At 33.3% G+C, this 16,065-nt stretch overlaps 1 protein-coding gene across 4 annotated transcripts in view; it reads right to left on the bottom strand.

Moving 5' to 3' along the window:
* Nucleotides 1-381: 381 nt before the first annotated feature.
* Nucleotides 382-16,065, bottom strand: part of LOC111399726 — a 19,741-nt gene continuing 4,057 nt past the window's right edge. Inside the window, exons 3-6 of one of the 4 annotated variants that reach the window (XM_023027189.1) lie at nt 9,329-9,406; nt 8,214-8,315; nt 6,430-6,531; nt 382-736 (exon numbers count right to left, since the gene is read on the bottom strand). In XM_023027189.1, coding sequence (XP_022882957.1) covers nt 684-736; nt 6,430-6,531; nt 8,214-8,315; nt 9,329-9,406 — 335 coding nt within the window. In that variant the 3' untranslated portion in view covers nt 382-683. Of the gene's footprint in view, nt 737-6,429; nt 6,532-6,677; nt 7,078-8,213; nt 8,316-9,328; nt 9,407-16,065 lie in introns of those variants that run through there. The other 3 variants (XM_023027193.1, XM_023027191.1, XM_023027192.1) reach the window with 3 other exon arrangements.

The following is a 16,065-nucleotide window of genomic DNA, read 5'->3' as shown; positions in this document are numbered from 1 at the left end:
GCGTGAATGCGAGTGAGCCCAGTATCAGTTGTCCATGTCAACAATACCAAAAACGAGATCAACAAAAGGCATTAATAGTCAAATGCTACTTTACATAACTTCTTATCACTAAAAATAAATTGACAAATATACTTAACAAAATCTCCATATATGTAAGTCTACTCTGTATATCTGGTTCATCAAACAAAAATGGAAAGCTGACTACTCAAGAAGAAGGGGGGAAAAAAAATCCTCTGCTAATTCCTATGCAAATTTTCATCAATATGAATATTTACCAAATTTATACACATCATGTTTCTACTACAATAATATCATTTCTTCATTAAAATTACAAGCATTAATGACTATGTCAATTAGATTAGTCCATTCAAGTAGATAACATAAAATTAAACAACAAATATGCTTAACAAATTTCCAAGTACATTGGTGTTTTCAACTGTGCATAGATGCATTTCTAATTACAGAACTGACTTGCTTCTTTATAAAGTAGGGAATTTTAATACGAAAATTGTACATACCAACCATTCTTTGTGACCCTATGACCCGTTTGGGTTTAGCATCTTAACACCTATCACCATCCCTACCCTAGGCTTCAACGCTGCGAGTGTTCATCAACCATCCCTTGAAATAAAAACCAACTTCTCCTAATATATTGTCTGGGTGAAAGCTTCTTGTGGCTGCCTTCAGATTGAATTTCTGCTCCTTTTTTCACGGACATATTTAGAAGAAATAACACCTACATATATTTTCCAGTCAGATCAAATATTTTGATTGTATTAAAATTATATGTCACAAATTCAGAATTAGCACTTATCTTTGCCAATGTAATTCATAGACCGTCGAACTGCACACATTACTTAAAGAATAACTATACTTCAAGCTCAAATCATGTAGATAAACAGTAGATATTATTTTACAATAACATATACAATGAAGAACATATAGAAGGTTCCCCAAGTAAAAGCCATTGGTGAGAAACTCAACCAAGCAGAATCTCTAGTCTCAAATACCTATCATATTGTTCTTTCTTGGCAGGTTTAATCGGAAATTAAACACCGATTACAAATGGAGAGGATGTGAATACGAAAGTCACTTGCCGCTCAAATATTACATCACACTAAAACGTTAGCAATTATAGCACAGAGGAGAAACATATTATTGAAATGTCGAAACTATAATAGACACTCTACCTACAATAATTAACTGTGTATATTTAGACATTGGTTTTAGGAGATTCCCTAGAAGATTTAAGGTAATTTGTTTTTTCCTTGTTTACTCTCATTCATGTACTATAAAAGGTAGATAATTAGGTTGTAATAAATGATCAACAAATACATAGAAATCTCTTCTTTTTTTTATGGTATTAGAGCCAGGCCGTTTCTTAGTCTAACGGCAGAAACTGGCAACAATAGTAACGGGTAATTGACCTCTGAATCCCACGGTGGTGAAACAAAAGCCATCCCCACAATGGGCTCGGGAGGAATCGACAACTCAACCTTCCAATTCACAGTGGAAAATTAAACAGGAAAAATTTCAGAGAATAGGCCCAATCTATCAAGCTAGTGGTCGATCGAAATGAAAAATTGGGGCACTTGAATGGTGAGATGAAGAAGCCTACTGCAACCAACATTACCCGCTTGCAAAGGTGGAAGTCAAAAAACTCTCTGGTGACTGCGTGGCTTGTGAACTCTATGAAGCCTTCCATTGGAAAAATTTACCTATTTCTACCGATGGAAAATGATGTTTGGGATGCCATATGAGAAACTTATTTTTATTCTGAGAACTCTTCTTCAATCTTAAAAATCAAGACTAAACTATGGCGGCTGAAGCAAAGTGATAGGGAGGTCACTGACTACTACATGGAGATGATGGCACTGTGAAAAGATCTCTATTCTAGTACAGAAGAAGAATGGGATTATCCAGGTGATTGCCCACGCTACCAAAAAATAGTAAGCAAAATGGTTTATGAATTCTTGGCCGGACCCCACTGTGCCCTAGATGAAGGAAGAATCCTTAGCCGGAGACTGCTGCCTTCGACCCGCGAGGTGTTTGCTTAAGTTCGCCATGAAGAAAATTGAAGGAAGGTAATGTTGAACAGTGGAAAAATTGGGCTATTGAAGAGGAAATGTCTGCCTTAGGCCTGTTTATGCTATTGATATTGAAATATGTGATTAAAAAATGGAAAAAAATTTTGATTTGTATGTAATATTATTTTAATGAAGAACGTGTAGTTGAACATGAGTATTATAGAAGAAAAAAAATGAAGTAGAATGTTGACAAGCAAAGGCTTAATGTTAAATGGTAACGGGCTTCCTAAAATTGGGCCTGAACAAGGTGATATATCTGAAATTGGGCCACAAAGGCTCTTCAAGAAATAGACCTAGTGGGAATTTTAGCAATGGGCCTGGAATTATGGGTTTATATTCAAATGGTGCAATTAATGGACCATGTACAAGACAACAAAAGGCAACATTGGTGTGAATGCAGTTGTAAACCAGGGCACAAAGAAGATACGTGTTGGGATTTATATAGAAAGTCGATCAATTGGAAACCAAGACAAAATAATAAAAATCGAGGCTACCAAGCTACAATCGACCATCAAAATCCTACATCAAGTAGTGTATTCAATCCTAAATGAATAAAGCAACTCTAGAAAATGTTTTCTAACTCTAGAAAATGTTTTCTAGTCTTCAAACATCCGGTCAATCTTCTACCAAATGGTCCTTCAAGTTCGCTAGCCCATAGAGGTAATTTTTCAAATGTTTTAAAAGTTGGCACTCAATTTAAAATTCCATGGATTATTTATTTAGGAGCATCTAATGACATGATGGCCTCTCACCATATTTTTTCCTCATATTCAACTTGTACGAAAAATCTTGAAGTTAAAATTCCCAATGGTTCACTCTCATCAATCGCAGGAAAATGGAGTATTCAAATCTCTATCTCTATAACTTTAGAATTCATCTTTCATGTTCCTAATTTATTTTGTAATTTACTATCTATATGCTAGTTGACCAAAAAAAATAAAATAAAATAAAAATTGCATTGCTAAGTTCCTTCCTTCACACTATGTTTTTCAGGACCTATCATAAAGAAAGACGATTGGCAATACTAAAAAGTGCGAGGGAATCTAATACTTTGATGAGGTTGATATGAGTAAGTAGCATCAAATTGCAATTTGTGATTCTACATCTGTCCTTAGTGATAGTGAAATTATGTTATGCCATTTTCAAATGGGACATCCTAATTTAGATATTTGAAAAGTATTGTTCCTACCATTTTCCTTAATAAAAGGCTCATCAATTTTCAATGTGAATTTCATGATCTTGCAAAACATTAGAGAACATAGTTCCTAAAGTCAATATATCAATCATCAAAACCATTCACCATCATCCATAGTGCTATATGAGGTCTTTCACGAATTCTTAATCGGCACAAGATGATTAGCTACATTCATTGATGACCATACTTGAATTTGTTGGGTTTATTTGTTAAAAGAAAAATCTGATGTTCGGTTCATGTTTATCAATTTTTACTCCATGATATAAACACATTTCAAACATATATTCAAAATCTATACACTGGCAATGGCACAAAATACTTCAACGAAAATTAGGAGTTTTCCTTAAAAAACATGGGATAGTCTATTGAAGTTCTTACGTCGAAACTCCTCGACAAAATGTGACTACCGAAAAAACATACACCTAGAAGTAGTTAGAGCCTTAATGTTTACTATAAACATGCCAAAGGGATTTTGGGGACATGCTATCCTAACTTTTACTTATCTAATCATCAGAATACCTAGTCATACTATAAACTTTGAATCATACCTTCAAATACTTTAAAAATTCTTTCCAACCTCTTGGCTCACCTTGAACCTCTTCCTCAAAGTGTTTCGTTGCACTACATTTGTCCATGTTAATGGCAATCATTGAAATAAGCTAGATCCTCAAGCAATTAAATGTGCTCTTCTCAGATACTCTCCTACTTAAAAAGGTTACAAGTATTATGACCTGTCCATCAAGAAAATAATTGTAAATCTCAATGTTACATTCTTCGAAGACGTTCTATATTTCCAAAAATCCTCTTTTCAGGGGTAGAATTAAAGTAAAGATCGGTACTTAAACTTAGATCTTCTTCCTCAGGAGTTTGATCCAATACCTATTGCATAAAGAAAACCTCGTACTTGAAGCTCTAAAAGTGTTGAAACCAATGATAGCTCCAGAATTCCATGGTACCATAGAATTAGCAGATATTAATCTATCTATCACACTACAAAAATAAACTTGATCATGTACTCTTTATCCTATCACAAATTTCATATCTTATAATGCTCTATCTACAAAATTTTGCAATTTCACCTCTTACCTTGATGTTATCGAAATTCCAAATAGTATTTAGGAAGCCTTTGATATTCCAAAATGGAAAGAAATTCAGTCCAGCATGATCGAACCAAGCATATAGAGGTGTATTCTTCTTCAACTTGGGATGTGATGGATTTGCCTAAAGGAAAAAACTAATAGGGTGCAAATAGGTCTTCAACTTAAAATATAAAGCCAATGGGATAGTAGAACGGTATAAAGCTTGGCTGTTTGAAGAAAGATACCAAGAATTAGTAGGTAAACTAATCTATTTATTATACACTAGTTTTGACATTGCATTTACAGTTAGTACGGTGAGCTAACATATGCACTCTCCAAAGGAAAGTCACGTATAAGCTGCCTACAAGATACTTAGTTATCTAAAGGGCTCCTCAAGAAAAAGGGCTATTCTTCAAGAAAAGGTGAAAGGAATGACGTAGAAGTCTTCACAGATGCAGAATGCACAGTTTCTACAGAAGACACAAGGTCTATTATTGGATATGCACTCTTATAAGGGAAAATTTGGTGACATGGAGAAGGCAAAAAAAAAAAAAGGAAAAAAGAAAAATGCAGTTGCCAGAAGTAGTGCTGAAACTAAGTTTAGAGCGGTGGCTCGTGGAATATATGAGGGACAGTGGATGAAGAAAATTCTAGAAGAGCTACATGTTATGATGAAATTTCCAATCAAATTATATTGTGATAACAAAGAGCCCATCAACATATCTCAATGCAGTTTAGCATTATCAAACCAAGCATATAGAGGTAAACATAATTTTTATCAAAGCAAATGTGGAAAAATGGACTATTTGCATGACATATATTCCACACAAGAACAAGTTGTGGATATCTTCACCGTAGGACTTCCTCGAAAATTTGATGATTTCATGCACAAGTTGGCTATAATCAACATGTAACATCCAACTTGAGTGGGAGTGTTGAAATCTCGAAACTATAATAGATATTCTACCTACCACAATTAAAAGTGTATATTCGGACATTGTAATTAGATATTGATATTGATTTTAGGATATTCATTAGAAGATTTTAGGTAATTGTTTTTTCCTTTTTTTTAACTCTCATTCATGTACTAGAAAAGATGGATAATTAGGTTGTAATCAATTACCAAGAAATAAAGAGAAATATTTTTTGTTTTTACATATGGTGAAGGGATAAATGACCTAATCAATTCTGCTTAGTTGTTAGCTTTCGTGTTCTTGCGAATGTTGTCTTTTTCAAATGCAGATGCTTCGAGTGAATTATCTAATTGGTTACTCAACTTTGGAAAAGGTTTCTAAAAGGTCATTGAAATTTAAAAATCACCTAAATGGTCACTAAACTTTGTAAAATGTTTCTATGGGACGACTGAAATTTAAAAATCGCCTAAATGGTCACTAAATTTTACAAAAAGTTCCCTAGGGGTCACTGAATTCAGTGACCTCATGGAAACCTTTTGCAAAGTTCAATGCTTCGTGAAAATCTTTTGCAAAGTTTAGTAACCATTTAGGTAATTTTTAAAGTTTAATGACACCGCAGAAACATTTTGCAAAGTTCAATGACGATTTAGGTGATTTTTAAAGTTTAGTGATCCCTTAGAAGCTTTTTACAAAGTTCAGTGATCATTTAGACAATTCAGTCTACATTTTTAGATAGTCATGTTTTCTATAGTTTCATCAAATTTAGATATAGAATTATTCTAACTCAAAATTTAGGCCCCATTTGAGCCCTATTTTTTGGAGGAAAATATATTTTAGAATAGTGATATTTTGGAGAATATGTAGTTAAAACATAAGGAAAAAAATTTGATTTATATGTAAAATTATTTTATGGAAGAATGAGTTATTGAAAATGAGTTCTTGAAAAAATGGAGATCAAACATACGCTTAATAAGTTGTTGCAACAATCTTGTTTATTTTTTCGAAAACTTATCATATTATAAAATTTAAGATTATTTGTAATTAGAAAAGGAAATAAGCATTGAATAAATGATTTGAGGAGGTAGGGAAAGAAATGGATGCACTTATATCGTTGAATATGAAGCTTTTCAAGTTGGAAGACTCCAATATCTCACCCTCACTCCAAGTAATCGAGGGTATAGAAGCAGATGAGGCCCTGCTGCTTGGATTACTTAGCTCCGTCCCATTTCCACTGACATTTTTAGACGAAATAACACCTACATATATTTTCCTGTTAGATCAAATATTTTGATTGTAATAATATCACAAATTCAGAATCAGCACTTTTCATTGTCAACGTAATTGATAGACTATTAAACTGAACACATGTTAGATTTCTTAGTAAGTAAAGTTCAAGCACAACTCTTGTAAAACAGTTGATATTTCCTTTCCAGTAACATATACAACGGAAAATATAAAGGTCTCTAGTCAAATATACAACTCATTCTTCTTTCTTGGCATGTTCAGTAGGAAAATAAAGACCAATAATTACCCTTAACAAAGCAAATGCAGAGGATTTGAATTGTAATTTCAATTGCAGCCCATATATTACATTTACACTCAAAATTAGCAATTATAGCAGAAACATTTGGTGGAGCGGATACATGACCTAATTAACAGGATATAAATGAACAAGAAATCATTCAAACAACTAAGAAAAATATGTCACAAATCCTACTTCTTGGGATCTCCTCAAGGAAGCGATCAGATCGCAGTTTTTCCCGGAAAATGTCGAGTATCAGGCTCGACGGGCTCTTCGAGACCTGAAATAAAAAAAAAAAAAAAAAAAAAAAAAACTGAAACAATAATCAAGAGCAGGACAATCTAATCTATTGCTGAATGAATTGATAAATTCATAAATTAACCATTCCAGTATGAAAAGGGCTCCTAGCCTTGATTTGGTTGCTCAAGCAAATACCTATTACATTACTAAAGAACCCTCCCAACACTCATATACTCTTGCAGACCAAGAAAAAAAGCCCAAAAATCCAAAGAAAACTTGAAGATTTTTCTTCTTTTCCTTTTCAGATGCGATCATAAAGAACAAACAAGTTTGTAACTTTAAGTATGCATATGAAATTAACCACAATAACACCCTCACAAAAGGGGCAAGCTTGAAGATGAACAGGTGGTTTTCGTACAGGCTTTTCAGTTGAGAAAAGAAATTTATGAAAAATTATAAGTTGGGTTAAAAAAAAGTGAGAAATGGATTGTTTAGCAACTCTTCTTTTTCTTCTTTGCAGGGACATTGAAAAGAATCAATTTTTTTGGACCTTTTTGCGAAACTACAGGAGATTGACTTGCTTTTCCAAATTGGCTTCTCTATACAGACAATTTTTGAGTGGGGTATTTACATTGTTGATCAAGATTAACTCAGCTAAGTAATTGAAGTTGAAAGCAATTTTGCTTAGTTGTTGGTTTCGTATTCTTGTGAATGTCTTTTTTAGATGCTACATTCTCTTATAGAAGTCGAGCTTTATATAGTTTTATAGGATTCAGATATAGAATTATTCAAATTCAAAATTTAGCCCCTATTTGACAACCATTTTTTCAAACTCACTTTTTTACGTACTCATTTTCAACCACACATTCACACAATAAAATATTCTGCACATGAATCTAAAACATTTTCCAACTTTTTACCCATACATTCTTCTAATATCACTATTCAAAACTCTATTTTCCTCAAATAATGATTGTCAAAAAGGGTCTTAAAAAGTTGTTCAAACTAGTTTATTTTCTTGAAAACTTTTCACAATATTAAATTAAATCATGTGTAACTAGGAAATTAAAATAAACATTGAATAAGGGACTTGGGGAGGTAGCAATGGAATAAATACACTTATTATATGATTGCAAAATGTAGAGCTTCTCAAGTTGAAGGACTGCAATATCTCACCCTCACTCCGAGGAAATGGGGATATAAAAGTGGATGAGGCCTTGCTGCTTGGATTACTTAGCTCAGTTCCATTTCCACCGACATATTTAGAAGAAACAACACCTACATTTATTTTCCAGTTAGATCAAAGATTTTGATTGTAATAAAATAATAATACAAATTCAAAATCAGCACTTTTCATTGCCAAAGTAATTGATAGACTGTAGAACTGAAAACATTATATTTCTTAGAGTTAATTGTTTCAATGGTAACTGAACTTAAATTCATGTCTTTGATTGCTTACTGGAGTTTAAAATAACTAGTTTTCTTCACTGCACTTAGGTTTATGTCTTCAATTGCTCACTAAAGTTCAAAATGTTAAGTTCTGATCACTGAACTTTGAAAAATGTTGCATATTACTCACTGAACTTAAGTCCATATATTTGATTGATAATAAATAACAAACCATGTTTTTCAAACTTCAATGGTCAAAACTCAACATTTTAAATTTTATTGAGCAATCGAAGATATGAACTTGAGTTCAGTGACCAAATCTCGACAATTTAAACTTCAATGATCAATTGAAGACATGAACATAAGTTCAGTGACCATTGGAACAATTAACTCGATTTCTTAAGAATAACCGAAATTCCAGCACATAAAGAGTAGATATTTCTTTTACAATAACATATACAATGGAAAATATCTAGAATGTTTCTCCTAAATAAAAATCATTGATGAGAAAATCAACCAAGCAGGATCTCCAGTCTCTCATACCTATCTTACTTCATTATTGGCAGATTCAATAGTATATTAAAGACCAAATACTATTAATTCTTTAACTTGCAACACATATATTCCATCAGTACAAAAAGATTAGCAATTATAGCAGAGAGCAGAAACATAAGGTGAAGGGTATACAACACCTAATTAACTAGGATATCAATGAACAGGAAGTCATACAATAAACTAAGAAACACAAACGGGTTCATGTGTCATAAATTCTACTTCTGAAAACAAAGTTAAGAGATTAAACAAAGGTGGGCTTTCCATGATCGAAAAATTGAAATAATAGTAAAGAGTAAGGCTTCTAGTCTATTGCTAAATAGATTGACAAATTCAGAAAGTAACTGTACCAGTGTGGAAAGGGCTCTCAGCCTTGATTTTATTGCTCAAGCAAATCCCATTACAGTACTTCTGAAAACTCAAATACTCTTGCAGACCATGAAAACAAGACCAAAAATCCAAGAAAACCTCAAGATTTTTATTATTCAGTATGCAAGCATAAAGAACAAGTGTCTATATGAAATGAACCACAATAGCACCCATGTTAGGGGATATAATCCCACATCAAAATAAAGATGAAAAATATAGACCAATTTATAAGGTTTTGGACTACTCCTATTAACAAGATTGACCTTTTAAGATGGAATCTAAAATCTTAAAATGATATCAGAGCCTATTAAGATCCAGCGAGTGATTCGATCCAATTAAAACTCAATAAATGAGTATATCAATTTCAAGATTGGTCTGCTCAAACGAGCCACCATCTTGCCAGAGCATGTTAATAAATATAATCCCACATCGAATAAAAATGAAAATATAAACCAACTTACAAGATTTTGAATTACTCCTATTAACAAGATTGATCTTTTAAGATGGAATCCTACCAACTTATAAGGTCTTGGACAACTCTTCTTAAAAAGGTTGACCTTTTAAGATGGAACCCAAAATCTTAACAACCCACACAAGCAAATCTAAAGTAAATCCTCTTAATATTCTTGATTTGTCACTCTCAAAAATAGTTCTCAGTCGCCTAGACAACAAGCTTGAAGATGAACATGTGGTTTTCTTTGCAGGGTCATGTGAAAAGAAACCACTTTTTTGACCTTTTTGTGAACTAGATTTGACTTGCTTTTCCAAAATGTCATCCATTCAGACAATTAGCTAATTAACTGAGGTTGAAAGCAATTTTACTTAGTGTGTGTGTGTGTACTTTGTGTTCTTGTTTGTTAGGTTCAAATTGTCATTGGTTCTTCCCATGTTCAAAATTATAGTTTATTGAAATCTAAATACAGTCAAAGAGTCGGAGGTTGGTAGTATAGGTCATGAAAGAGTCAAATACCTCAAAGGCGGAACAAGGAGAAAGTCGTTGCAAAATTGCTCATTGACCAAGCAGGTGGTGCCCAAGCAGAAAAGCAATACACTAACCTCTCGCTAGCCACCTCACGACAGCTCAAGCGATCGTGCTACCGCTCGAGAAGTGTTGGTATTTGGTAAAATCATTTTCTACTGACTTTGAAGTTCTAATTAAAATCAAACACTCCATATTATATATACCTAAGTCAGGTTTTATTTCTTTGTATGGTTGAACAACTATTCATTCAAGAGAACACTTTATTGAGGATCAATAACATTGTCCAGAGATCTCTTCATTCAACCACCAGATCGGAACATCAAAATTCTTAAATATCTTTTGCAATTAGTTGAGCCTTTATTTTAGTCAAGAGAAAATCCTATGAAAATCAAATACATATTTCATAAATATCTTGCCTCAAATACAAGATCAAGACACAAAAGATCAAATACTAAAACCCATTACCTTCACTAATAAGCCTGTTGGGAAAAGGTAACTGGAGTTCCAGAATTTTCTAGAAAGTGTAAGTTGCAAAATCAAAGAGGTTCATTGGGGATTTATAGGTTGGGTGGTGAGAGTCTACTAATATTTAGTTATCTTGACTAACTATAAGTTATCTTTCTAGTAGATCGTTTTTTACAAAATTGCCCTTAGAGGTTTTTTATCCCTATGAAGTGTTTTTCAATGAGTTTTCCTTTGTTACCAAATTTGGTATTCTTTGCTTCTATGCTTTTGATCTATATTGCATGATTGATACTTAGGGTTTAATTTAACATTAAACTTAATCATCTAGAAATAGTAAATAAGTGACGTGTTGCTTTTTATTGGTTGGTTGTTTTAATTTCGCATTATACACCTCTAGGTGTCAATTGAGTCTCGCTTGATTATTATTTAACAAGTGGTATCATAGCCTAAATTCAATTTGTTGACTTAATGTTGTTTAGCTAAGTCAATCACTTTTCGCTCTTCCTTATTTTGATAGTAATAATTATGTCCATTGAAAGTTTAGAATGAGAGCCTTTTCAAAGACAGTGGATGAACTTGCTTGGGTTAGTGTAGAAAAGAGTTGGACCATCCCATATACCACAGTTGCTGGCATTGTTACACAAACTCATATTTTCACTTGATCACTAAGTATGAAATGGCCGACTGTAATTGAAATGGTAAAGGTATACGTGCCATCTTTATGGCAATCTCCCATGAAGAATTTAGATGGTATCCATGTATGAGTGTTAAGGAAGCTTGAGACATTAGAAACTACATATAAAGGAATTAAGGCTGTAAAAACTCTGACCTTCAAATGTTGATCACTATTTTTGAAGAAATTAAGATGAAGGATGATCAATTTTTCGATGAGTTCTATGCTAAACTGAATGATATTGTGAATTCTAGTTTCAACCCACGTGAGCAAATCCCTGAGGCTAAGATTGTGAGGAAAGTTATGAGTTCCCTTCCTAAAAAATTTAGGCCTAAGATTACATGTATTGAGGAAAGCAAAGACCTAGATGCTATTAATATAGAAGAACTCATAAGATTTTTTCAAACATATGAACTTAGCTTAACCTAGTCTAAGAAGAACAAGCTTTTAGCCCTAAACACTATTAACAAGGAGATTAGTGATCAAACTAATGTTGACACCCTAAAGGATGAGGGATTTGCCTACCTTGCTAGGAAATTTAAGAAATTCTTTAGCAATAATAGGAGACTTCCTGATAAGTTTAAAAGTGATTCCAGTAAAAATATGAATGATAAAAGAGAGAGGAGAAATAATAGAGATGCTTGGAAGAGGTCTCAACCTATAAGGTGTCATAAGTGCCAGGTTTTTGGACATTTTAACATCCGAGTGCCCAAGCTATAAGAAAACCTTAGGTAAGACTATGAACACTACTCCTATTGATGACGAGTCTAGCTCCAATAATCAAAGTGAGAACTCCAATCCTGATGAGGGAAGGAATGTTATGGCGTTCACTTCTATGGTTAAGAAGAGACACCTAAGGCCATAGAGCAATCTCCCTCTTTCGAGGAAGAATCAAAAGATGGTTGGGATATTCAAAATGCGTTGCCCAGTGTATGTAAAGAGCCTTAAGTTGAAAAAATGTTAATAGCTCTGTCTTTCAGAAATTTCATAAATTGGATATAGAAAATGAGAGCTTAGAAGTCAAACTTAGGAATCAACCAGAAAATTGAAGGAGTTAAAGGGTTGAGAAAGGGTACTTAAAAAAATAAGGTTAAGACTCTTACGAGTGATCTTGAGAAATCTAGTACCCAACTTTAACATTTTTCTAGTGGATCTAAAAAGTTTGACAACTGGGAATGGGAGAGGCTTAAGCCATAATGAAACAAATTCTCATATCGCTACCTCTTCTAAAAAAGTGTCTATACCTACCTCTATTGGTTCTAAGAGTGTAAGAGTTCTCGAAGATAAATCATCTATGAAACATAAGTTTTCTCAACCCAATGTTTGGTGAGCTAGGTCACATAAGACCTATATATTGTAAGCTCTCGGTTAGGAACAACAAACAGGACATCACCTCCCATGTTAGGTCCTTAGCTAATCAAGTCATTCACTTGACCGAGATGATGAGTTACTTGACTAAGATTACATCATCTTCTAGAAAGGTCTAAGTTAAAAAGAGTGAACTCACAAGTCAAAGTGATGTTGTGAATTGTGATATTGATTGTGTTGCTCTTAACGGTAAGAGCGTTGGTGTACCTAGTCCTTGAGTAGGTCCTTAAGTGCAAGCACTAGAAAGTTCATTGGGTTTACATATACATGCATGCTCCCTAATTTCCCATTTTGTTTGTATTATTTTGTAAAAATAAATAAAAGGAAAGAAAAAAATGGATTTTTTTTCACTTTGACGTGATATTATTAGACATGTTATCTTGTGATCAAGTACTAGTAAAACTAATGAAAGGTGAATAAAGTTTCCAGTAATTTAATTTAGAACTTATTTGGATTACTTGGTATAGATTACTTTCATGTATCATCTGTGCTGGATACATTAAACTCTTGTGAGTGCATCTTGACTGCATTTGTGAGATTTGTGATGGCAGTAATCAGTGTGGTCAGGTGACCTTGAATATGAATTAACTTTTAACTAACTTAACTAAGCTCTAGTATATTTCCCATAAAGAAAATAATAGTGAACTTCAAAACATTTAAATTACGTCAACAAAAATAAAGTGAGTGATGCGTCTTATACTTTTCTTTGAAGCCTATATGACTTGAGTGATTAAGCCTGTTGGGTATCTTAAAATATGGTGTACTATAGTTTTCTAGACTTGGAAGACATCGGCCTAAAGCTTATTCCAAGATTATTTAGTAAGCTTTATGAAGAAAAGTTTGCACATATAGAAAAAAAATTATATACGCTCACAGATGGGGGGGCAGAAAGAAAAAGTTATTAACATGAGCTTTTTCATTAAAAAGTCCTTAGTAGTACCGGTTTGTCATTATTTGAAGAATATATATCCATTCACCAGTGATTTCTCTGCATGTCTTTTCTTGCTGATATAAGGTTTTGAGTAATGCTTGCAAAAGATTAGTGACACTTTACACACATGGACTGCTTATATAATTTACTTGGTATAAGTTATGAATGAGTTATGTAGGAAGAATTTTAGCATTCATGAACTATACATGTATAACTAATCAAATAACTGTTCATGTCATGATGTGATAAATCTTTCCATGAAATGGTGTTAATTCTAAAAATTGACGAAAAAGTGTGATTTTCAAAAAATCCATGAAAAAGTGTTCAATTTAAAAGATTTTTTTTTTCCCAATCTCATTACATGTGCGTATACATAGGGATCTTACTCAAGAAGAGGCAACTGATTGTTGTTTACCCCTTTGTTATTCATGACAAAAATGATAGAGGTATTTATTTCAAAGGTCAGTAGTATATAAGTCAAGGGAGTAATTTTTTGTATTTTATGATTAGTAAACAAGTTTGAGGGAGTTTGTTAGGTCCAAACTGTAATTGGCTATTCTTATGTTCAAAATCATAGTTTATTGAGTTGTAATTAAAGTTAAAGAGTTGAGGGTTAGTAGTATAAGTCTTGAAGAAGTCAAAGACAAAACAAGGAGAAAAGGTCACTGCAAAACCGCTAGCTAACAGTGCACGAGGCTCTTTAGTGAAAAAAAGCAATACACTAACTGCTTGCTAGCAACCTCACATCGCTCGCTAAACACTCGCTAAACGCGAGTCCAGCGCTCAAGCTATGGTGGTATCTAGTGAAATCCTATTTGTGATTTTTAACAGATTTTGGAGTTTTATTCAACCTCAAACACTCCATATTATATATACCCAAGCCAGATTTCATTTGTGTGTGGTTGAACAATTATTCATACAAGAGCACACTTTATTGAAGATCCATAAAATAATCCAAAGATCTTGTGATTCAACCACAAGATATCAAAATTCTTAAACATCTTTTGCAACTAGTTGAGTCTTTATTTTAGTCAAGAGAATAACCTACAAAGATCAAATACATATTCCATAAATCTCTTGCCTCAACTACGAGATCAAAACACAGAAGATGAAACACCAAAAATCATTACATTTACCAATAAGCCTTCAGAGTTCTAAATTTGGAAAGAGATAGTAGGAGTTCCAGTTGTTCCCTAATGAGTTTTTTCCTGGTGATCCATGTAAAGGGAAAAGAACTTCAGAGTTGTTGAAAAGTGCAGGTTGCACAATTGAATAGGTTCTTCAATAATTTACACGTTGGGTGGTCATAGTTCTGGACCAACTGTAAGTTATCTTTTCTAATGGATCATTTTTGACAAAATTAGATAGAAGGTTTTTTATCCATGTTAAGAGTTCTTCAAAGGGTTTTGCCTTCATTACCAAATTTGATGTTCTTTACTTTTATGCGTTTGATCTATATTGCATAATTGACAATTGGGCTATGTTTGATTGGCAATACTTTTCATGAAAAATATCATTTTTCCATCGAAATTCCTACTTTTGATTGTTTGATTGATATTTTTTTCTCAAAATTAAGGAAAATATTTTGATTGGGGAGGTAGATTTTAGTTTCCAGTACTCACAATTCCCAAAAATTCGACTTCCTCCGTTCATTTATCCACTAACATTACTCTCTCTCTCTCTCTCTCTCTCCACAGGAACTCTATCATTCCCCTCGTCTGCCCACAGAAACGTATCAGTAAGAGCTCAAGACCCCCAAACTCCATTCTATTAGCAGCTCCTTCAAGCCGCCACTCTGATTCTCCAGCAAACTGTGTATCGGCATAATCTGAATTATTTATAAATTAGCACAATCCCACCAATTCAGAAATAGAGATATATTTATGAACCCATACTCTTCCATTAACAATCTGTAGACATCACATGCTAGATGCATCATCACCTATAATAAACCATAGAAACTGTATTACAGAACTACTCTGGTTTAATATTGAGTTGAGAACAGGGCTGAAGCATTCTTCTTGACGACTTTAGTAATGTGGATTGTCTCAGTTTTCTCCAAAATTGTTACATTACTTCTGCCTCTGGTGAATTTCCCGTCTTCACATTCAATATGTTTTATTTGTCTGATTGAATTTGTTGTGATTCTGTGGTTGCTTGTTGGAAGGATATTCATATTAATTGTGTCACAGTTTGGAGAAATTATTGTGAAACAAAGGTGATTAGTATTGGGTATAGATGAGAAATCTGCTAATTTGAAAAAAAAAGGGGGGGGGGGGGGGGGGGGGGGTGTTGTTTT

This window comes from Olea europaea, chromosome 9 (assembly GCF_002742605.1).
Source record: "Olea europaea var. sylvestris chromosome 9, O_europaea_v1, whole genome shotgun sequence".
In the NCBI taxonomy this organism is placed as follows: Eukaryota; Viridiplantae; Streptophyta; class Magnoliopsida; order Lamiales; family Oleaceae; genus Olea; species Olea europaea.
Note: the sequence above shows the minus strand (reverse complement) of the source record. Positions and strands in the feature narration are given on the sequence as shown.